The sequence below is a fragment of the Euprymna scolopes genome, chromosome 19 (assembly GCF_053919585.1).
Source record: "Euprymna scolopes isolate OS-2025 chromosome 19, ASM5391958v1, whole genome shotgun sequence".
Classification (NCBI taxonomy): Eukaryota; Metazoa; Mollusca; class Cephalopoda; order Sepiida; family Sepiolidae; genus Euprymna; species Euprymna scolopes.
Genome location: NC_136500.1, coordinates 91464124 through 91489958, shown reverse-complemented (window position 1 = coordinate 91489958; position 25835 = coordinate 91464124). Strand labels below are relative to the sequence as shown.

At 35.0% G+C, this 25835-nt stretch overlaps 1 protein-coding gene across 1 annotated transcript in view; it reads right to left on the bottom strand.

The window, feature by feature from the left end:
* Positions 1-25835, bottom strand: part of LOC145239836 (serine/threonine kinase-like domain-containing protein STKLD1) — a 91331-nt gene that overhangs the window by 53182 nt on the left and 12314 nt on the right. Inside the window, exons 2-7 of the mRNA XM_080103384.1 lie at positions 20345-20437; positions 14621-14665; positions 10057-10137; positions 8512-8613; positions 3521-3591; positions 1024-1124 (exon numbers count right to left, since the gene is read on the bottom strand). Coding sequence (XP_079959510.1) covers positions 1024-1124; positions 3521-3591; positions 8512-8613; positions 10057-10137; positions 14621-14665; positions 20345-20437 — 493 coding nt within the window. The remainder of the gene's footprint in view (positions 1-1023; positions 1125-3520; positions 3592-8511; positions 8614-10056; positions 10138-14620; positions 14666-20344; positions 20438-25835) is intronic.

Genomic DNA, 25835 nt, shown 5'->3' with positions numbered 1-25835 from the left:
GGTATAAAGAACTTTTACTAAAATTAGCGGATTTGGTATTAAATAACTCGAAAAGGGTTGATATGCCGTAAAACAAAAACAGATAAACCAAACCAAACCTGTGCATATCTTTTTCTACACAAATATTAAGATTTTTTGATGGAGAAGTTATATGGTCGGTTGGTTAGGAAAAAGTCAGGACGGAGAGCATAACTTGGTAGAGTTCGTTATATCTGGACGCATCTGACTGAAATAGAATACTGAACAGGAAATAGGATTACCATCTTCCATAAATAAGGTCACATCTCCACAACTTTTATTCAAGGGAAAATATCTCAACTTTTATTCAAGGGAAAACTTGAACACAATAAGAATTGTTCAGTAAGCTGGCTTTTGGTGATAAACGAATAGAATTTAGGAAGACTCATACCCGGAAAACTCGTCCTCGGACCCCCCCCCTTTTGCTAGGTAGGAAAATTGGTCCCTTATTTTATGTCCTTGTGTTTCATTCCGGCCAGTCGCTCGTAGTGAAACGGTGAGCATAGGATAACATTCCATCAAGACCAGATCAAAACGGGAGCTGTTTTTAAACCGTTATTTTTTGGTGCTAAGATACGTTTATGCATACTAGTATTAACTCTTTGCGGGTGTATCATAACATCTATGCAATTAGGCTTGAGTACGCATTCACAACTCATTCTAACGCATGATACTGTGCATACATTCACATAAAATAGGTCCTCCATGCAACGGCGAAAAATACATGATTCAAGGCAAATTTTAGATAAAAACTCACAAGTTTTAATTCTTAATTGAGAGGAGGCGATTTCTGCCTTTGCTTTTGCTACTTTTTAAATGAGAAAATGCTTGCTTCTCACATATGTAAAAACTGCAACAATATATTAATTGCTTTCCTATGAATAGCAGCATTAGCTTATCTTACTTGTTTTGTGACGAACTTGGGCACCTTTTTGCAAAAATTTAGGGTTCCAGAGAACCCCAGTTGAAAAAGACTGGTATAGATAATTAATTAAAATATATTACCTTTATAAATATTGTATTGAGTGGTTCCTTCAACCTCAAAATCAACTAAGAATAGATTCTTCGTTTTGAGATTCTTAACAACATTAGAAGGCTTTAATGATCTGAAAAGAAAAAAGAGAATACGGTTATGTCCAAATAGAATTTGCATACTTTTTTTAATTAAAAAAATCTTATTCAAACGTACTTCAATGAAACAATCTAATGATTTTTTTTAATAAAAAAAAACAACATTTGCACCTTAAATTGTAATTATAAAGGCGTTTTATCTGTTTATTTAAATTTTCAAATTTTCAAAAGATGTTTTCAAGAAATTTTGCCAAATTTTTATCACACTACAACGTCCACGTGCCTAAAATGTTATATAATTTGATGTTCTCCTCATTACATCGTTTAATAACATTTGATCTACGCTCAAACAACAACACAAGGCAAGGACATTTCTAATTACTACAAAATCTATAATATCAATCTCAAACGTCTGTATGTATGTATGTATGTATGTATGTATGCATTTATGTATGTATGTACCTAATTCCCAGTCATAGAGTATTAACTCTTTGCGTGTGTATCATAACATCTATGCAATTAGGCTTGAGTACGCATTCACAACTCATTCTAACGCATGATACTTGCATGATAATGGCATGATGGATGGAGAGAGCTCCATAAGCCGTGGTGAAGGCAACCTCTCTAGAAGAAGGAAACCCCTGATATAAAACCTGCGGCGACTGCTGCATCCAATGATGTTAACACTCTTCTTTTTGGTACAATAAGGCAGTTGTTCAGAGAGTGGGATCGTCTCGGTGCAAAGTCTTTCCTCACTATAAAAAGCTTCAAGCATAGGCATTACTTGATATCTAATGGAATACACATTTTGCCATCAGTGTGTATCTCAATAACAAAAAGACTGGCTGTAGCCTAAAACAGTAAACGGACACACAACGCGGATATGGGCATCAATGGAAATAAAGGCTCTGGAACATCCAAGGTCTGGACCAGAAGGTGGTCAGGGCACCACAGCTTGGAACCGATCATCAGCAGATGTGCAGGACTGTAGAAGGTTCATAGAAATGACCGTCCGGTGCATGCTGCTGGTGACGCTCATGTCTGTGTCATTTGAGCCAGAGATGTATTACGTAATGGCAATACTCGAGAACGAGTTTGCTGCCATCATGTACGTATGTATGTATGTATGTATGTTTCTTTAAAACTTTCGACACACGCGACCAACAATGACAAAATTGGTATCGTTTGAAAGCTCAAATTCTCGGCAGACAAGTATCCAAAAATTGGCCAAAAACATTCATTCTTTCACCGTCAACTGGGCCGTTTTTTCATCATATGCCTTTCAATGACTAGTCTTATTTCGAAATCTGCGAACGTTGTTTATTGCGGTAGGCACGGGGGCTAAACAATTCACACTTTTTTTCACCATCTTTTCCTCATTCACAGGTTCGATCCTGGCTACTGCAGCTAATTATTTATTTAATTATTTATTGTGCTCGTGTGGGTACTCGCTGCTATTTTCATTTTTTTTAGGGGGAGGGGTAATTTTTTTATTTTTTTATTTTTTAGGGCTCTGTTGCTCAATACCCTTACTGTAAAATCTCTTCACACCCGGGCAACGCCGGGTACCCTCGCTAGAACAAATTAAGGTAAAACTTTAACTTTTTAAACACTTCAGCTGATGCTGGATATTTTACTATTCGTAACTCATAAGAAAAAAAGTCAAGATTAAAAAATAAAGCTAACGACATTTAATAAAAAAATATTTGCATCTTAAACGTAGTTCAAAAAGCATTATTTAAAATTTCAAACTTCTTAAAGATGCTTCTAAGAACTTTTGCCAAGTTTTATTATATTTCAATAATATTTATAAGTATCCATTTCAATAGTGCTCAACACGTAGCAGAGCTTTGTAATAATAATATAAAGTATATGTGTAGTATTACCTATTCTTTCACCAGAAGATGGTCAAGACTAATTATCTCCTTTTTCATCAAGCTAGGAGGTGCTAGGATCTAGACTATAGAACTAAAACTTAAAGAGTTTTTTTCTTTCTCTCTTGCCAGGCCCGAAATGTATGTGCATAATGTACGCACAAAATAAAAGGTATGTAAGACACATCCTCTCAACTTCTTTACACACACCCACGCAATTCTTTTCAAACTTTTTATCCATGCAATCCAACAGAGAGCGAACCTGTTTGGTTTCATTGTAAATAAATGTTGTTTAAAATGTATCGTCTTTGTTTCCGTTCTTTGTTCCATGTATCTGATCGGAAGATAGAAAATAATAGCTTTACACATCCTTCTCGGACTTTGTTGTACACATTCTCATGGACACAATCTCAGAGCGAATCCTGTCAGTTTTGTAAGGAATAAATGTGTTTTGCGCATGTTTCCGTGTTACTTTATTACAATTAGAATTAGCAATTATCAAAAAGAAAAACAGACATCATATTGGTATAGATTGTAGAATAAATCCCTCCACTCACCTGTGGAAGACGTTTTTCTTGTGACATTTTTCCAGAATTAAAATCAGTTGGCTAAGATAGTTTTCAGCCATCTGGCAGAATGAAAAATAAAAAATAAAAAATAATATATACGCACATAAAAATATTATATATATATATATATATATATATATATATATATATATATATATATATATATATATATGTATGTATATATATATATATGGTAATTTTATTTATCTAAATTGAATATAATACACATATATCAACAATCTTATGCTATACATTCCATCAGTTGTGCGAGATAGCCTAATGGTAGAGGTTTACGATTCTGTCATTGGGTCCCCGATTTCGAATTTCGCTAGATTCAGCCACTCTAATGAGTCGTAGACGAGGAAACACGTGTCAGTGGATAATTATATTTAAAAAAACAATGCATATACCACTCCCCATTTTTGGTCAAAGGGAAAATTATTCCCAACTCGCATTTAGGTAAATATGCAATTTCGTATAATTCATTTCAAAACAAGTATCGCAAAAACAAATAAGATCTCTCTCTCTCTCTCTCTCTCTCTGTATATATATATATATATATATATATATATATATATATATATATATATATATCAAAATTTAGTAATTAAAATTTTATGACGTGAAATGGTTAAATTTCAAATCGAGGAATTTTTATTATATGTAAGACGAAGAATACATTTCAATTAGTATAAGGAGATATACTAATTGAAATGTATTCTTTGTTTTACATATAATAAAAAGTTCTAGATTTGAAATTTAGCCATTTCAGGTCATAAAATTTAAATAACTAAATTTTGATTTATTTGCTCTATCTGGTATATTGAGCAATTTTTATTTAGCTGCGATTGTTTTTATAAAATATTACAGCCGATAATATTTTGTAAGACCAATAATCACTGGATTTACTTTATTCTGAATGATTGTTTATTTATTTAGTTTTATTGGTGATTTTGTGATATTTTTTCTTCTTTCTTCTCACTCCCTGAGCGCTCTTAAGAGAGAAGTTATCTACTCTTTGTTTACATTTTAGTCGCCCCCCCCCACACACATATATATATATATCTAACTGATGAGCCCAAATGAGGGCGAAACTCGAGTCTTGGACTTCCGGTTCTTTGACTGTCATGGCTCTTGTGGGCTGCGACGTTGTTTGGCTGTAGAATTTATTATATACAATCTCTCACATTCTGAAAATCCTATCATAAGTTGCTCGCTTGGTTAGCATTGCTGGATGGCATCGTCCTTTCGAGTTAAAACTCCTACTTGTGAGGCATCGGCTTGGGGTTATTAGCTGATTGGATGACCGCGTCCCTTGTTGAGATGAAGTAGGTTCATTTCACAGTTGGATTTCAGTGCGGTTTGCTTGATCTGTGTTGGTTAATAGAAATTCTTGTGTGCAGGGCGTTTGCTCAGTTGGTAGAGTGCTTGCCTTGCATGCAAGAGGCTCGAGTTTCGAATCCTGAGTTCGGATTTCTCTAACTGATGAGCCCAAATGGGGGCGAAACTCGAGTCTTGGACTTCCGGTTCTTTGACTGTCATGGCTCTTGTGGGCTGCGACGTTGTTTGGCTGTGGAATTTATTATATACAATCTCTCACATACTGAAAATCACATATATATATATATATATATATATATATATATATATATATATATATATATATATATATATATAGGGTGACCCCCAAAAAACGGGGCCAACTCTAACTAGGCCTCATTTCTTAGTGTTTTGTCCGAATGAAATGAAACTTTGGTCATAACTAGTTTATTATATTCAAAGCATCACATCAAAACACTAGGGTCTTTGGTCTTTTTTTCTCCGTTCTACAGCATATGTTCAAGATAGCCTCCATTTAGCTTTTGTTTTGTTTGGGTCACCCTGTATATATATAAGTTTTCAAAACCAAGATAACAAGGAAAAACATTTTGTATCATACTGTATATTTTTCAAAAATGTTACAATTGTTTCGACACCATTTGGACAATTTTAAATTTTATGTTGTTAAAAAAGTTTCCAGATTAGCGTCTCATCAGACGGTTTGAAAAACAGATACTATAGTTAATACGTATCTGAACCGATTTTCATCCTGTTATTAACAGTACGCAGCAGTAGAATTTATCTTCTCATCATCATGACGATGGACCCAAAAGTTTTCAATAGGGTTTAAATTTGAAGAGCACAGTGGCCATGCTATCAGTTTCTCTCCGTGGAATGTTATAGAGGTCAAAAGATGCTGTGGTAGTGCGAGCAGAGTGAGAAGGTGCGTTGTCATGCATGAAAATCAAGTTTTTCAACAAGGAAAGAGGTATGTCGTTCAGCCATGGATTAATGTCACAATATGATACAGATGTAATGTTCACACCATTATGTATTCTGACAGGACCTACAACCCTATCCCCTATGATACCAGCCCATGTCATAATACTTTCTCCCTGTTGTTGATGCCTTAAACATTGATAACAGTCAGTTTCAAAAAGCACCCAGCCCTTACTCCAAATGTCAGGTCCAGCAAAGGTTATCTGGGTCTCATCGGTGAAAATAACATTGTTTATGTTGATCGTCATCTATTTCTTTGGCCATTCCATTCTCAAAATCTTATGTTTTGAGGTCATAGGAGACAATTTCAGAGGGCACTTGACATTTCTTGTAGTTTCAGGCACTTCAGGAAGCTGCCGTAAAAATTTATTTACTTGTTTGTCCTGGATTTTTATGCAGCTGATGAACCACATTTCTCATATCTCTAATAATAACACTCAGCATTTGATCGTTTTTTTTTTCAACGCTCAGCATTTGATCGTTTTTGTTTGTTTGTTTTCGTGTTGAAGAGTCCTTCAGAAATGTCAACATAGCGTCTTATTTTCTCATCAATAATATCAGGAGAGGTGCGTTTAGCAAATTCTTTGATGATAATTTCTTTCGCCTTGTTAGTTAGAATTTTTTCATATCCCATCGTAGCAGAATATACAAGAAGCTATTATTGTCGTTCACCTGAAAAATAGAAAAAATTTTAAAAATCGGCAATCAAGAGACACAGCAAAATGTAAACAAACCCAGCGGTGTTACCATAATATATTATGGTTTCCCTTTAAGTTTCATGTAAATCTGCTCAAGCAAAAATAAGGTATGGTAAATTTTATAATCAAGCTATTATCTCCGTTCTTGGTGTAAGGGGGTAAACCCTGAAAACAATCTGGTTTGGATTCCTGATAAGCGGATGATGAAGCACTGCAACACCTTTCCAGCAACTCTTGCAGCTGTGCTGGTTACAATAATATTGGCTCGCTTTTCTGTCGGACTTTGCCTGCAATGCAGAGGGGAAACCCTGGTAGTATAGGTACAAGAGTTATCTGTCCCTGACAATAGGAGGCCACCAGAGTGATCTCCCCTGGACAGGAAGGAACCAGAGTGACCTCCCCTGATTTCTATAAATACCGTAAACACGGGCGTAGACATTTGTATTTTGGATTGAGCTCACCACGAGCTAGAAGGATACAATATCCTGCTTTACTCAACTCTTACATGGTGCTATGAAAACTCGTATAACAGCATTGGCAATTGGATATATTTTCCGTCAAAATACCATGGAGTAAGAAAACGTGCTTTTATGAGAGCTGCAGAAAGAGAACATTGAACTGAGAAAAGAAATGCTTCGCGGTCGTCCCAACATATCGTGAACGAAAAAATAGGGTGGGCTTCGATAGGACTGGATACAACTGACGGGGAATGGGCGCTATTCTTGGACACCTGGACGCCATACAAACAGGTATGCGGATTGGAAGACCCAGTCGTAATCCAGAACAAGCTAAATTTTGTGAATTTCGTATTCAGTGTCTGAACGAACCAACTTGCCGGCAGCAAGTTAACTATTCAGACGATATGGTTGCTGAAATAATAGCAGGGTTGCATAATACCAAACACCAGAGAAGGGTACTGTCGGAGGTAGCTTCACTTACTACGTTAGACCAGAAGTTCTCAAGGTTGGTCTGCCTAGAGGCAACAGACAAGTCAACTCCTAATTTTAACGATGCCACACACCCTCTGGCGCTATCTGGTGCACAAAGGTCGACCCATGAACACCACAACCAGGAAACAAAGGCTCCTAAACTCCACAATACACTAAATGTTACAACGGTTACAGGAAGACGTTACACTCAGGGGGATCGATGAATCAAAAAGATTGTCCAGCAATTAGACTCAAGTTTTTGCAGGGTTGTGGGGTACCTAAAAAAGGTATGCAATAAATTTAAGGAATCCAGAATGGAAGCCACAAGCGAAGTGTCAAGAAGTGGGAGAGTCATTTATGTTTATGAATGGTACCTTGGATAAATTTTCTGCTCGCAGACATGATAAGAGACAGCTGACGAACGTGCCTCACCTCGAATGGGATGGGAAGCAATTTCAGGCGTGTGCCCCAGAATTACTCCCCTCCTCTCAATTACAGCAGAGATAACTATGATGCCCAAAAATCATGCGACCTTTGGACGGATGCCAAAGAAATCCGTAAATGCACTCACCCATTCCAGCCAAGCATTTGCAGATGCAGGAGCCCTGATTTGCTCAATTAGGCCCGCTCTGCGAAAACAAAAGAAACAGCCCCTTGGGGATGCCTGTGCAGAACACCAGTTCCGAAGAAACCAGGGACGATCCTATTCAAGCCAACAGAAACCAACAGGGGAATTGGAACAATGGCTACAGAACACTTCAACTCAAGCACGTTCAACACTATAGATAATGGAGGGTAAACCCTTACAAATAAAATTCCTCCCAGATGTGACACTAACAGCAGTCCACACGCCGATACGTGTTCCCTATCACTGGGAGAAAAAAGTAAATTATGACAGAGATGTCACACTGGGGATAATAGAATCGGTACCAGTATATCTTACTTCACACACACACACACACACACACAAATCTTATAAAATTTGCCCTTCATCCCTATAACTGCTCATCTTAGATAACAAATACCTACTTACCATTTCTCTGATTACTTTCTTATTAACATTGGCTCGCTGCAAATCTGCCATCAAATTTTCTTCATAAAAATCTCGCAGTAAACAAATATGAATAGAAGAATTCTGAAAAGCGATAAAAACAAATTGTATTTTTACACTCAGTGACGGCTTTTCTTTTCTTTTTTTTATACAAAATATATATATATATATATATATATATATATATATATATATATATATATATATATATATATATATAATTAATCTGGAGCGAAAACTATATCCAATATCCGGAACATTTTTTAAGAGGCGTGATGTTTGATCAACACTGTTGGGGACCCATGATTTAATATACTTCTTTGTTTTAAAATCCCCGACACAGTGTTTCATAGTAAACATCTGATGATCCTTGAAAACTTAGGATTATTGTGAATTCGAGAAAGCAAGTAGATTCAGTGATTGCAGGAGATTAAAATAATTTTCCAATGAAGGAATAAAAAACTATTTTTTTTCTTTTTTATATAGTTTTCAAGGTTAAAAAAGTTCCAAGACTATATATATATATATATATATATAAAATAAAACCCATCTTCCAATTACGGGATTTCTTTGGATTTTACTTGTGCAAATGGAAATTCAATTAACTTTCTTGAAGTTATATATTTGAATTGTACCGTCACTGGATTATTTATCTTCCACCAGACTACCCATTCACGTGTAATCACCTTTTTCTTCACCATATTACCTCTGCTTCACTTTTTTGTTATCAAGTAAGATCTTTGACTTACTTGTTGTTTCATCAAATACTTCTGCATGCAAAATCCGATCCTGCATTTTGCTAATTCCTACCCTCTGATGAGAAGGAAAGTATTTCTTCGAAACTCCGCGGATTAAGGACTATCCACTTATCAAGTATTTCCTTTTCAGATTAAATATGTTTTTAACTCTTTTTCAAAGTGTTTTTTAACATGTTTTACTAACTGTTTGTTCGTATATATATATATATATATATATATAGCTTTCTCTCCAGCTTTGAGTCTGTTAGTCTTCAGAAGAAGTCTAAGTCTGTCTCTTTCCTTCTTCATCTCTTTATATTGTGACAGTCGCTACAATGCATTCAACACCATAAGTCTCTATCTCTCTCCCTGTACATTCCATGTTTTGACATGTTTGTCACCAGACCACTTCCCTAGTTCATACTTACCTACAACAACCATGCTAGCTAACCTTTTTCCTTCTGTGAGAAAATGGAATAATTTAGCCTCGTTTTGAATGACACGTCCGGATAAGTTTACAGATCTTTTTAAATATATTTATGCCGTTTTGTTTTTGTTTTTTATGTTTTTTTGGGGGGGGGGGGTTGAATGTAAGTGAACAGAGAGGAACGGATATTTTGTCTCAATATCACATTATGAAAGATTGTTTCTGAAGTTAAAAATGAATAACAAATTTACCAGTTCGTCAAAATTAAGGTCTTAGGTACCATCAAATACACAACTAATCAACAACATTTCATAAGGTAAAACCATCACGGTGAATGTACTGAAGATAAATAAATAAACTTACCTTGGTTTCCCAATAAATTTGAGCTTGTTTGACAGGAATCGTTCCTAAAATTTCTTTTAATACCTCTTTCTGACGGATCACCTGTGAATCCAAAAGAATCAGCTTTTAAGGAATCAAAAATTTTGGGACAGCATTTCAAATCAAAAGACATTCTTTTTCAAATGTAAAGGAAGATATTCTTGGATATTTTAGACAAGTGGAGTTTTATTTTCTCTTGGTTTCATCTTGGGATTGGAGTATCCTGCTGGATGCCAGATATTAATCCGCTATTCCAGAACTGTTCCTTTAAATACAATCGTTTGTATCTTTCTTGCATTTGGTTCACCAGTATACTGGCTACTAACCTGATAATGTTTTAAGTTCTTCACCATGGGACCAGTTTAGCATTGTAGAATAAGGTGTCGACAAAGATTGCATTTTCATCTTTATGTCGGGAGTCACCAAAATGTAGTAATGGAAAACAAGATGAGGTTCTCATTTTAACATTTAATAAACAGCTTTATTTGTTATTTTCGTTAGTAAGGCATAGAGAGAAACAGGTTAGTCGTTAAGAGTTTCTGTATAGAGACATGGGTGATTATTAGGGCTAGGACAACAGCATATTCTTTTCATTGTTTTGACTCTCGAGTGTGTATCCATTGATATCTTATATGATTTTATATAGAGTGATGTGGTTCTCTGTTGATTAACTATGTCTTACCGAGGCCACCGAGAAGAAGAAGGCCTGTTAACTAAAAAATGCCTGCAGGCAATGTAGGTAAGATTTGTCAAACTATTACTGTTGATACTATTTTTTTTTATTACATTTTCACCCCAAACAAGGCACATTGCCACTTTGATGTGGGGGCTACTACTAGGGACATAAGCATCAGGGGTACTATGTAGGGGGTTGGGCAGCAAGATGTCAGTTCACGTTACACTTGAACTTCTGCATGTCAGTACAGTTGGGGAAGCGGACCCGAAGGTAATTCCAAAGTCTAGCGGCTTTGGGGAAGAAGCTAATGGAGTAGAAGGCTCTCTTACATCTAGGGATCTCTACTGTGAAGGGGTGGGATTTAGCTGCTTGTCGGGTTGGTCGGGCATTTTTAAAAAGAGCATTAAAATATGGTAAAAAGAAAAGAAAGGAACCCAATTCGATTAATAATGAAACTGAACTTTATTCAATATAAAATATAAATATTATCTTGTACCTTCTCACACTGTCCCCTCTCCTCCCTCGACCTGAACAACGGCCACCGATATATAGAAGGCCTGTTTACTGAAAAATGCCTGCAGGCAATGTAGGTAAGATTTGTCGAACTGTTACTGTTGATACTATATGACGGCATTTTAAAAAAGAGCATTAAAACATGTTAAAAAAGAAAATAAAGGCACCCAATTCGATTAATAATGAAACTGAACTTTATTCAATATAAAATATAAATATTATCTATGTAAAATTATGTAATTTTAAAGCAATATATAATCTAATACTGATAAAACTGAATTATGAATTTAGGGAACAAACAATTAGAAACATATTAAACAAAAACTTCAGGACAAGATCACAGTGTGGTATCTGTTCTGATGCTGCATTTCACCTTTTCAGTTCTCGGTCGGTGGAGGAGAAATCCTTCATGACTGAGACAATTTTTATTTTTGTTCCTATCCAGAGTGCCCCTTATTGGGGAGCTGGAATTTTCCCCACAAGATTATATGCTGAAATAATACAGAAATTATATCTAAAGTTTTGTTTTTTTTTGTTCTTCTACGTCCATTTTCCCCCCATGTTTTTCATTAAAATGTGCAGTGCATTTTCATCAGTTACATGGTTAGGAATCCTATCATTCTCATATCAGTGCAGACTACATGAATATGAAAATGAAGTTCACATAATTATAGAAATAATCTTACCATGACATGAGCATTGGTTAAAAACTAAGAAAATTTAGTAAACATCTATGATATTAAATCAGGGTGGTGGTGAATTGGAGAAGGGACATCATCATCATCATCATCCATCATCATCCTCATCCTCATCATCATCATCATCATCATCATCATTATTTCACTCACTACGAGTTGTCTCACAGGCCATCACCAGTGATCGCTCACTGGCAGTAACCTGTGGTGTTTCTTGGAGACCGAGTGACAACAAGTGTTCTCCACCTTTTGAACACTTGTGCAGATGATTGTACGTTATCGCAACAGCCGTTTGCCATTGATTTCTCATTGGCATCTGCCATTAGTGTTTCCTGGGGTTTGCGTGACAAAATTCCTCCCCCCCCCCAGGTACCAGATTTGAACTGCACATTTCTAGTGGAGATCTGGTTAGTACTCTCCCACCTCGATCTTTCCATCCTCCCTGACCCTTCACAACTAATTGATGTGGCGCTATTCGATGTCATCTACACCAGTTTTTTTTATTATCATTTTTATAATAATAATAATAATAATAATAATAATAATAATAATAATAATAATAATAATAATGGTGCTTGTGCAGTGTACGCACCATGCTATATTTTAGATAGTATTTAGTTATTATTTCAGCAGGGTGCATACAACATTTACTCATACTTCACGGTGGTTTTATTTAATGATTACTCCCTGTAAGCACACGGCAAAAGCTTTTCTTTGGTTTATTTAATCAGGAAAACTTCTTTGCGAGTACTATTTGAGGCCAAAAAGGGGGGGGGGCATTATTTGAATATGCATGAAAAAATAATTAGACAAAAAAATAAAAATCTTTATTGGAGAAAATAATTAAAAAATTCAAATGAAATAAAATAAAAACAAGCATGTAATAAAAGGTATGAATCAAAGTTACCCCCTAAAAACAAACAAAAAATCAAAAAATAAATACACAAACGATTAAAAAAAAAGTCTGAGATTATGCGAGGGAAGTGAAAGAAAACACTTTCAGGGAGCAATCGTTAAATAAAAACATCGTTTACGCAGGGTCCGCATTCTCCCGTGAAGTATCCATTTATTTATAAGATAAAACACAAAAAATATGTCAAGTAAAATTTAATGTACTCTTTATTTTTAGTTCATATCAAAACTTTAATTAAAACTGATTAGTTAATGAATTTTTAAGATGAATTTTTGTTCGTATATCTTGATATAGAACATAGAATTTTCTATTTCATTTCCTATTTCAGTCATGTAATTTATTTACAGTTGAAATGTTATAAAACAAACAAAATTTTTAAGTTTTAAATGTATTTAAAAAAATAAATAAATTACTTCCGGTGCTAAAATATTAAATTCATCGATCGTTTTAGTTAAAAAAAAAAAAAAGACTGTCGTGAAAAATGCTTCTAACTTTAAAATATTTGAAAATACTCAAAGAAAAGTTTTATTTATTATTAAAAGAACGGACTGAAAAATATTCTCGTAAAAATTGTTTTGCAGTTTAAAAAAAATAAAATGAAATATTAGATTTTCTTCGATAGACATGTAAAAAAATTTCAAAAACAGGTTCACTTACTTTTATAATTTGTTAGATTAAAATTATCCCAATGTGCAATTATTGCAATTATATAACTATCCAAATGGAGAATTGTTCTTTCTCTTTAGAGAAAAAAAAATACATGCACGTTTGAATTACCTTCATAAAATTACCACAAGGGGCAACAAAAAATATATTTATGGCATTAGCGTGGTCACATGATTGAACACAAGAAATTTTAGGCACCATATACCTACATGTTGATCTGGTCATGACGTCACGCTGTCATGTTCATCGGCCTTTACTCTCAGTAGCCTTGGTCTCACCGTGTCGGATATATACTTGAGAGTCAAAACAATGAAAAGAATATGCTGTTGTCATAGCCCTAATGATTATATAGGCCTGTTGAAGGAGAAAATTGTTCCATAGATACGTGAAGTAATGGTTCGTAGCCATGATGGATGTCTACTAGAAGTTAGTAGTAGAAACCTTATAATATGTTTCCTTTACGCCATTTTGATTCAAAATGGCGTAATGTAAACATATTATAAGGTTTTTACAGCTTCTCTTCCAATTTTTGGATTTTTAATCATGTCAAAACGCACTTTATCGTTTTGATGAATTGATTGTTGCTATTTCTTCTGATGAGTTAAGGGCAAAATAGATTCACTGATTGACATAATAATTAAGTGATTGATTTTGTGCTACGAAGCAGATACTGTCAAGAATTGTGAATGTCAACTGAATTAAAGGAATAAATTATAAGGTGGTTAACATCATGAGCTTTGGAATATAACGTTTGTCATTCATTTATTATATTGATCTGTAATTATATTAAGCTTCTTGGATAAGGATTGGTATATATTATAAGGAAATAAAGTATATTTCTACAGAAATATATATATGTGTGTGTGTGTGTGTGTGTGTGTGTGTGTGTGTGTGTGTGTGTGTGTGTCTTCATCAAACTTTTACATTTGTTGACATTCACTGAACTTTTACATTCATTGTTGTAAATGTTGTCAAATATACACACACAAATATATAGTTACATACTGCATATGTACATATGTAATAAATATGCCTATAAAATATTCAAGTAGAACATAAATAAAAATAAGTAAATAAATATACCTCTCGATATGCCTTGTTAGCAAAGTTCTCATCAGCACATTCAATCTACAAAAAAAAAAGAAAACATAAAATTAGATTATTTTTCAAATTCTTTCTACCACTATTACTAATACTAATACTAATACTAATAGTAATAATAGTAACACTAATAATAATAATTCGTGAGACCTGTGGAAATTCCACAGTGGACTCTTTCATGTGTAATATATTGATGTTGGCATTCTGTGGATATTCAGCATAAATGGAGACGCCCTAATATTAGTGCAGCTGCCGTGTTAAAATTGAAAAATTATTTATCCAAGCTAGCAGCGACGCCTGACATAGCCCGATCTTAAAATACGTTTAAATATGATATTTTAATTTAGGCAGATTTCGTATATATTATTATGGAGTCAATTTTCTATCGATTCTTATATATTTGATTTCAAAATTAAAAAAAGTTGTGATTTCAAAAATAAAAAAATATATCCATATAACTTGGGTGCATCAGCTTGAATCAAAACCGAAACCAAAACTTATAAAGAAAAAAACTTTATATATATATATATATATATATATATATATATATATATATATATATATATATATAACTTGAGTGCCATCAGCTGAAACCGAAACCAAAACTTAGAAGAATTCTTGGTAAAATTATTTATTACAAGAAATGAAAGATCATAACAATTAAACAACAGTCACTCGGAAGAAAAAAGATATAAGCGTGATGCACAAAATAACACACACGCTATCGTATTAATATAAAATATAATAATAATAATAATAATAATAATAATAATAATAATAATAATAGTGGTTTTAAACTCCGTTTTTGGATGCTGGTATGTCTTGGACGACTTTTAGAATTTTAAAAACTAATCTATCTCTGGCCATGTCTTTATTTTCCTCTATTTCCTTCAAGTTCATTTCAATCATTTCCTCTCATGTTTTCCTTGGCTTTCCCTTCTGAGCAGAATCTGCTACCTTAGTTTTTCTACATCTACAAATCCAAGAACTGTCATCCATTCTTTTAACGTGGCCATACCATCAAAGTATCCTGTTCTGTACACATCACCCTATAAAATTCAGATTTAATCTTCCAATGAGGTCATCAGATGGAGGTCTGATTTAGACTCATATTACACATCTACCGTCTTCATTCTCATATCATTCCTCTTCATGCAACACATGTCCTCAACACTCACTGGCATGGTTTCACTTCTATATATCATCACACTGCTTACACATTGTTTCATAGATTGTTCCCTTAGTTAAGAGTGGTAACGCTTTGATGGTTAAATATGGCAGAAGTTCCCTGAACTTACTACATCTAGTCATAACAGTTACAATGACACTAGCATCTCCTCCATTCTATGCTCCAGTAATATCACCAAGGTAACAACACTTCTGGGTAACTTCAATAGCTTCGCCATCCAGATATACGTTATAAACATCTGAGTTCTCATCCATCTCCATTAAATCATGCAATAGAAATGAAACAAACACATAGAAAAAGAACAGCATATGAAACCAAGGGAACTGAAACTGCACGAAATTTCATAAGCTAAACCCCCCATCCCAGCCCGCCTCCAAAAAAGTGATGACACCAGCCTCGACTGATATAGTCATAAAGGGTCAAGAAAGATGAAAAGTACTAACCACACTTCCATTGGAATATTGCGACCTTGAGGAGGCTTATTGCCACTCAAATCTCAGTGAAGACGAATGGTTGTTTCTCGTGAGAAATCAATGGTAGGCAGTTGTTGTGATAACATAAAATCATTTGCAATGGTTTTTGTAAAAGGTGGCAAGTACTGGAAATCTGGGGAGACTTGTCACTCACACTCCAGAGAACACCGCCGATTCTTATTAGAGAGAAATCACTGATGTTAACCTGTGTGAGAACTCCTAGCCAATAATAATAATAATAATGATAATGATGATGATGATGATGATGATGATGATGATGATGATGATGATGATGATGATGATGATGATGATGATGATGATGATGATGATCCTCTTTTTGAATGTGAAGCCGTCCATTCAACAAATAAGAAAACCTTTCCTTTTTAATTTGAATGCAACCAACTAACTTTGAATATTTTGAGGGCTGTCCGTTTCTTGGACGTAAAAGAACTTTATAGTTGGATTTCTAAAGCCAGAAACATAATTAGTTGAAGGACTTTTCTTTATTATTGTTTAATATTGTATAATATTCAATACATATATTATCCTTATCTCAGTCTTGTGTGTCTCCTGTAATTTCTTCCTTTCACCATTTTTCAACTTCGGCAAGTAAGAATTGAAGCACAAATATTTTAGAAGTTCTGCATCTTACATAAGTTCAATCATGGTCGAAATTTTAATGGAACTTTAACTTCTGATTTTTCCAAATTTGATGTGTGGATCTGATGCTCTTTGATAACGGTAAGCACCATGCAAAACTTCAGCCAAATTAGATAAGTTGCTATTAACGTTTCCAAGACATAACTTTGGAAATGCAGTAGAACCTCGGCATACGTCATTAAAATTAGAAACAAAATACAGTACAGTATATAATACACATGTGTATAATCAAATAGCATTATAAATAACACCGTAAGTCGGGGGAAAATATCGTAACCAGGGGCTGGAAAAACATCGTATTCCACATTGTAACCTGAAAAAAACGTATCCTAGGGCTACCGTATCCTGGGGTTCCACTGTACTTCATATAAAATAGATGAGTAATATACAAATAAGATTTATCCCATCCTTACGTTGTCAGACGAATAAATTACTCAGACTTACAAAGATTTACTAACACCTTTTTGTTTTTCAATTTTATTATTTTTGTTTAAGCTGGGAGTGTGGCATCCTACCAGATGCCAAACATTCACCATCGACCGAGAGATATTTTTAAGATTCTGATTAGCCCTTTAAATGCAATTGTTTTAATTTCTCTTGCACTTGGTTTACCGCGTATATCTGCTAAATAGTTTTTTAAATTCTTTTTCATGAGTCTAGGTGCTCCTATAATTACTGGAATTATTATATTATAGGAGCAAGAGCAACTGGACTCATGAAAAATATTTTTTAAAAACTAATCGATAATTACACCTTTTTTTTTTTCATTTTTCTTAAACTTTTTCTTCTAGGGGATGGGACATCTAACCAGATGTCTGACATTTACCCCTATTTTAGTGAGTCCAACCAAGAGATCTTTTCAGGATTCTAGCCGTCCCTTTCAGTGCAATCGTTTGTATTTCACTTGCACTTGGTTCACCGGGTATGCTTGCTATGTACTTTTTAAAGTTCTTTTTCATAAGCCCAGTTGCTCCTATGATGACTGGTATAATTGAAACGTCTTTTAATTTCCAATTTCGTTTCATATCATACATAAGTCCTTGATACTTTGTTATCTTTTCCCTCTCAACTCTGTTAAGCCCTGTATCATTGGGTACACTGACCTCTATTACGGTCGCTTTTTTGTTTGCTCTGTCCCAAATCACTATATCTTGTTTAACAGCTGCGTTTTCAAGATATGTAGCAGTAGGGATTATGTAGTCATAGTGAATAGTGTAGTTGTCATTCCCAACTGTTCGTTCGGGTATATGTTCCCAGGAGTTTTTACTACACTGAATGTTGAGTTTCTTACATATCTTCCAGTGAAGGTATTTGCAAACTCCATTATGGCGATCTGTATAATAACCGTCTCCAAGTAGGACTTTGCAACCAGAAATCAGGTGGCCCACACTCTCAACCTCAGTGCTACAGAACCTGCATTTATTATTGTTGCTTAGACCACACATCTTTTTGAAGGCGTTTGTCATGAGGCCCTGGTCTTGTGCAGCCAATATCAACCTCTCTTGGTCGTAATGAAGGGATCCTCTTTTGAGCCAGTCCAGGGAACCATCCCTATCAATATATTCTTGGGATAGTTCAGTCGGTAGGTATTTTGCCCGTTTATGGTTGGTCCATTCTTCTGTTTTAACACTATGGAACTGGCTAGTGTATTTTTTCCGACTTTTCTGGGCTATGTCAGTGGCAGGCTTGTTTGGGTTCTCAGTATCATTTGTAAGGCAATCTTTTCCCAAATGAGTGGCAAGTTGTGTTATAGATGTTGTACTACTTGCTCGATTCTGATAATGGTCTTTAATTTTCATAAGCTTGGGGTTACAGGAACTTATTATGTACTGACCTATGCTGACGATTGTGGCTCTGTGTTGATGATTGACTTCCGAGAGTCTCATACCTCCTTCTCGCCTGGGTAAGTACAAACGAGGCATGCACTGATTTCGATAAATAACTCGGTACAAGGTTAGCATTTTCCTTGTCTTTGTGTCAAGCCAATTTATGTCTTTCTGAGGCCAGTCAATAATGCCAAAACTATATGTTAGTACTGGCATGGCAAGTTGGTTAATTGCCGTAATTTTGTTCTTGTTTGTGATTTCAGTTTTGCAGATTTTTCTTACCCGGCGTAAATATTCTTGGCTTAGTTTCTCTCTCATCTTTGAATGCTGGATGGACTCATTTTCATCAATGCCGAGGTATTTGTATGTTTCCTGTTCATCCAGTTCTCTGATTACACTATTTTCATCGTGCTATATATTTTCAGTAGATATCTTCTTGCCAGCTTTCAGAGTACACATAGCACACTTATCCAGTCCGAGCTTCATTTTGATGTCATTAGAAAAAGTGTGGACAATTTTCAGTAGATTATCTAAATCCTTATCCGAGCTAGCATAAAGCTTAAGATCATCCATGAAAAATAGATGGTTTATTAACTTGGAGGATTCTCTTTGGCGGCTGTAGCTTAGATTATAAGCACCTTGGTAGTTCTTTAGAAGCTTACTTAGAGGATCAATTGCCAGGCAAAATAGTAGAGGAGATAAACTGTCTCCTTGGAAGATTCCTTTTTTTATTCTTATATTTGGGATGGATATCCTTCCCCCGTTATGGTTTAAGGTAATGGATGTTTGCCACTCCTTCATTTGGGCAGCTAAAATTTCTCGTATGGTCGGGTGGATTTTATATAATTCAAGGCATTTTAGTATCCACGAATGGGGTACACTATCAAATGCTTTCTGATAATCTATCCATGCCATATTTAGATTTCTTTTTCTTTTCCTGCAATCTTCCAAAATGGTCTTATTAATGAGCAATTGATCTTTGGTGCCCAGGCAGTTTTTCCTACATCTTGTTTGTTCCTCCTCAAGATAATCACCGGATGAAAGATGGTCATATATGCTGTCAGCTATTAATCCAGTGAACAGCTTGTAAGTCGTGGTTAGGCAGCATATTGGGCGATATTTGCTAGGGTTTTTGGTTTCTGTGCTTTTAACTATTAAGCTTGTATCGCCTTTTAATAGCCATGATGGTGTCGCTTCATAAGCGTTCAACATTCTGGTGAAACATCTGCTATAATTATCATGCAATGATGTTAGCTGTTTTAACCAGAAGTTAGATATGTTGTCGATGCCAGGTTTCTTGTGATTTGAAGCTCGTGCCAGCTTTGATCTTATTTTATCTGGCGTTATTTCTGGCTCTGACATTTCTCTTTTATTTTTTATTACACCCGGTATATGTAATCATATGAAAAATAAAACCAATGCAATCAGCTTATCGTTTAGCATTGAACCATTTTGAAAATGTTATTCGTGAATAAAGGCGCGTACGGCTAAAAGGTTGATAACATCTCGTTTGTGTGTAAAGGAGGGTGTATCAAAGTAATAAAATGATTACACTTACCTTTTTTAAAATATTCTTTTCTCTGGTACCATTAGTGATATGGCTTGCCAAGAATGTCTCTTGGCCGCAACACTTTAACAAACAGTAATGTGTCTGAAAATATATTTGAATACATTAAGAAGTAAAAACGTATTCCCGGGTGAATCTAATAAGGTGAAAATTGTGCTCAAAACAATATAATACACATTAAACGGATGTATATGCATACGCAATATATATATATATATATATATATATATATATATATATATATATATATATATATATATATATATACGAGCAAACAGTTAATAAAACATGTTAAAAAAACACTTTGAAATGAGTTAAAAACATTTAATCTGAAAAGGAAATACGAGATAAGTGGATAGTTTTATTTTATATATATATATATATATATATATATATATATATATATATATATATATATATATATTTATATAAATTGAAGCCTAGATGACAGTTCAGGACCTATATATATATATATATATATATATATATATATATATATATATATATATATATATATATATATATATAGGTCCTGAACTGTCATCTAGGCTTCAACCTCTGTCCCATCGACGAACTGTTGCATCCCTCTGCCTGTTCTATAAGTACTTTAATGGTGAATGTTCTGACGAACTACAAGCACCTGTACCCCCTCGACGTAAACACCCCCGACAAACCCGAGAAGCAACTAAATCCCACCTCTTCACGGTGGAGATCTCTAGGTGTAAGAAAGCCTTCTACTCCAATAGTTTCTTTCCCAGAACTGCTAAACTTTGGAACTCGCTTCCAGGATTTTGCTTTCCCAACTGTACTGACATGCAGAAGTTCAAGTGTAATGTTAACAGACATCTTGCTTCTCATCTCCCTTCTTAATACCCCTTCAACTTATGTTCCCGATAGTAGCCTCCTACTTCAAAGTGGCACTGTGCCTTGTTTGGGGTGAAAATTGAATAATAAAAACAATATATATATATATATATATATATATATATATATATATATATATTTGTTTTTACGTAAGCACTAATATATTGCTACACAGTCATGAGCACGTTTCGGTCAGCTAGATTTTAGAAACTAGAGACCTCTCAGGTGGCTTATAGGCAAGACCGCCGAAAGAGGTCTCTAGTTTCTAAAATCTAGCTGACAGAAATATGCTTATGACTGTGTAATAACATATGACTGCTTATGTAAAAACAAATAAAAATATACCTTGCTCTACTTCGGCATTGAGCACTCTAATATTAACCGTATTATACTTCATTGGTTACCTTACCTCTGAACAATAACAACCTCAAAATTATACATATATATGTATGTATGTATGTATGTATGTATGTATGTATGTATGCATGTATGTATGTATGTATGTATGTATTTGCGGTAGAGGGGGCTCCCGTAAGCCGTGGTGAAGGCAACCTTTCTAGGAGAAGCAAATCTCTGATTTAAAAAACCATAAAGCGGAAGACCAGTACCCGCATTAAGCTGGTCTGCAGTTTAATTTGTTGCTGGCTATCTTGCTCTTGCTTGTTGCTGGATCTCAACATTTTGAACCGAGAGAGAGACTTAGCTGTCGTACAAAACTAAGACTCTGTAACATCATCTTTGTATAGATACTCCCTCAGGCATTTGGGCTCATGGACTTTAAGTATCTGAGGGAGTGGCACTCGTCTGACAAGACGTTGCAATCATCATGTATGTATGCATGCATGCGAGGGTCGTTCCAGAAGTAAAGCCTCCTATTTGTTAACTCAAAAAGTTGAAGAACTACAAAGACGGTATAGTGAGCGACCTTTTGTGCTCCAGAAATTATTTTTCTACATAGTCACCACCACTCTTAATTCACTTTTACCAGGAATTCAATGACACATCTCTGCTTCTAATGCATGTCCATGACAAAAATTGCTTTCTTAGAATCTCACACCGTCATAAGCTGCAACAGAGAGATGAAACTTTCAGGTCATATATGCATAAGTTTAGTCATCATAACAATGCAATTTTTAATCCCCTTTGATCCATTCAGGCAGAATAAAAAAAAATAAGGGGAATTACTTTTGGAACACCCCTCGCATATATATATAATAATAATGGCAAGCAATCTACGAAAGATTAATGCAAGCAACAGTAAACGTAGTCACTAGTTTTGTCTTCTCTGCGCCAACCTCTCGAACCAAAGGTTCTCAAGTCCTTCGCCACCCTTACTCAAGGCACACCTCCATGCTGGTCTATCTTCGGCTAGCTCCTCCCACACATTCACATCGATGCCAAGAGCGATCAAATCCTGTTTGGCCATGTCTTTAAAGCGCAGCACCAGGCAACCGCTGCTTCTTGTTCGATTTGCCAGTTCGCTGTAGAGGATATCCTTAGTGAGACTGCCATTGGGCATTCTGCACAGGTGTCCAAGCCAACTCGATCATCGGATTTTGAGTGTCTGGAACTAGGAGCGCCTGCCGGCACATATTAGCACCTCTATATTGGTGATTCTATCCCACCATTTGGTGCCCATGATATGTCGCAAGCATCGGAGATGGTAGACGTTCAGTCTTTTCTTGTGACGAGCATACATGGTCCAAGTCTCTACTCCATACAGTAGGGTACTCAGAACACAGCATTCGTACATGCGTCATTTTGTGTGAGAAGTGAGGTATTTATTGAACCATGCTCTTTCATGTAGTTGGTTGAAAGTAGATGCTGCTCTACCTATGCGCGTTTGTAGCTCCTGTTCAATGGATACTCCCTTGTTGATGTTGGATCCAAGATACGCAAAGTTCTCCAGTCTCTAGTTCGTGGCCATTGATTGTGATTGGTGATGCGTCACCCTGGTGCATCACGACTGTCTTCTTCACACTGATTATTAGTGCGAACTCCGCACAAGCAGCGCTCAATTTGTCAAACAGCCGCTGGAGTCCACTTGCGGAGTGCAAGACCAATGCAGCATCGTCTGCAAACAGCAGCTCAAGTATTAGGACTATTTGAATGTTGGTTTTGGCGCGTAGGCGAGCCAAGTTAAAAAGTTCTCGATCAGAGCCAGTATGAAGGAACACACTGTCTTCGTCCTCGTGATTTCCAAAAGCATGGTGCAGAAGAACTGAGAAGAAGATGCCAAATAGTGTGGGAACCAACACAACCTTACTTGACTCCACTGCACACGGGGAAGTTGTCAGACATTTCTCTCTCAAAGAAGACTGTGGCTGTCATGTTGTCATGGAGCGATCTTATCAAACTAAGAAGAGTTGGTGGACAGTCCAACTTTTGTAGGATGGCAAACAGACCATCTCTACTGACCATGTCAAAAGCTTTCGTGAAATCCACAAATGCGATATGGAGAGGTCTACATTGTTCTCTGCATTTTTCCTGGATATATATATATATATATATATATATATATATATGCAATATATATGCAGAGAGAGAGAAAGAGAGAGAGAAATAAAAAGCAACAAAATGTGTTCGTCAACGTTTCGTATTTATTTCGAGACTTCCTCTGGATGAAATAAAGACGAAACGTTGGTGAACACATAATACGGTTTGTTCCTTTTTATTTCTCTATTTTGTCGGAATACTATTTCCATTATTTTCATCATATATATGTATATAATACCCACGATATATATATATATATATATATATATATATATATATATATATATATATAATACACGCGATATATATATATATATGTATATAATACACACGATATATATATATATATCTCTTCTCTATCTTCTATTCTCTCTATATATATATAAATAAAATGAACTCATTTTTTCCCGTCGGATTTTGACCTTAATAGGATTAAAAATCAAGATATTTCATGCAAATATAATATGCACAAACGGCAGAACAATATCTGAGGTGTGTTATAGGCTTATTATTTCTCAAATTCCTCGATAATCTTAGATTTCTATACTTCTTCTGCTGAGAAGTCACGGCCAAAATCGGTTAAGATCAATGGAAGTGGTAAAATATTTTCTCTCTAATAAATTCCTCCTCCCCCTGCCACCACTTAACACCGTTTGGGGATCGTTCACAAGGAACAGTTGAGAAGAGAACACCGGTTTGGCTTCGTAGTTCTTTCATGTGAAGTTATTTAAAATCACTAAACTAAGCTGCAGTGCTCTGTGGCGTAGTGGTTAGCGTGCTGGACAATTCACATTATATTTTCACGTTCGCGCCGACCTACCGTAGTCGTTTTTTTTTTGTTTTTTTTTTCCTAAACAACTGGAATGGACTTTTCTTGGTGGCCGAACTGCTAACGTTGCAGATGGTTTTTTTTTTTTTTTTCACTTTATTTTCCTACTTTTACTCATGACTCCGGGTTTGATCCTTCCTACTTACCTACCATAACATTTTTTAAAACTCCCCCCCCCTCCCGGAAACAAACACTCGGGCAACGCCGGGTACCCCTGCTAGTATATATATATATATATATATATATATATATATATATATATATATATATATATATATAATACACACGATATATATATATATATATATATATATATATATATATATATATATATATCGTGTGTATTTAGGTAGCATCTTTTTATTCAAGCAAACGTTATTATATGTACGAAATGTGTCTGTTTAATTTTTCCTTTTTTTTTTTTTTAATTTTTTTTCTACTTTTTGTATGATCCTTCTTGTGTTTCTATTAAATTGTTGTATATAAAATCCGTAGGTGTCAGGTGTTTTTCCCCCAAGAACTTTTGACTGAATTCTCCCAGTCGTTATCAGGCAGTTTGTTTTTATGTCTGCTAAGGATAATCAAACAGACACGCACTGTGCTATATAACAGAAAAGCGATAATCGAAAAAATCCAATTAAAGAAATACCAGTCCATTTTGATCAAAGTTAACACCTTTATACAGCTTAACATCACAAGTGCATTTGAGAAGTTTTATCATTTGCACATAAAATCAACAATAGTTTTTTTGATAAGGCAGAAACGCGTTTGAAACGAATGTTTCTGTTTAGAGCACAATCGAACCATGATACGTGACTTTTGCATTTTAAACTTTAATTTCAGTCACTATATAAAAATAATTAACTGTAAGTTCTCTACAGTGCAATGTAAACTAAAATGTATTGTGGACTAAGTCACTGCAGGGAGGCATGTAAGCTTCCTCCCGGTGCACCATGGTGGGTTCCCAACTAGAGCAGGCAATCAATCAATTTGATTAATGAATAGTTGAGTTCATTGATTCAACGGCAATAAAAATATTGGGAGTATGGAACATTCGTTGATCTGCCTTGAATCCTGGGCAACGTCAGGTTTCCCTGCTAGTGTCATAAAAATAATTGTCAGGTAATAATTTTTCAAATCAAAAAAATAATTGTCACTTTTTGAAATGTATTTATTTTAAATTTATGTCGGTTTGAGTTTGGATTTAAAAAAAAAAAAAAAAAAAAAAAAAGGTGATCTCTGTCTTGCTTTGTTATATCTATAATGACAGTTTGAGGATCATCCAACGCTATG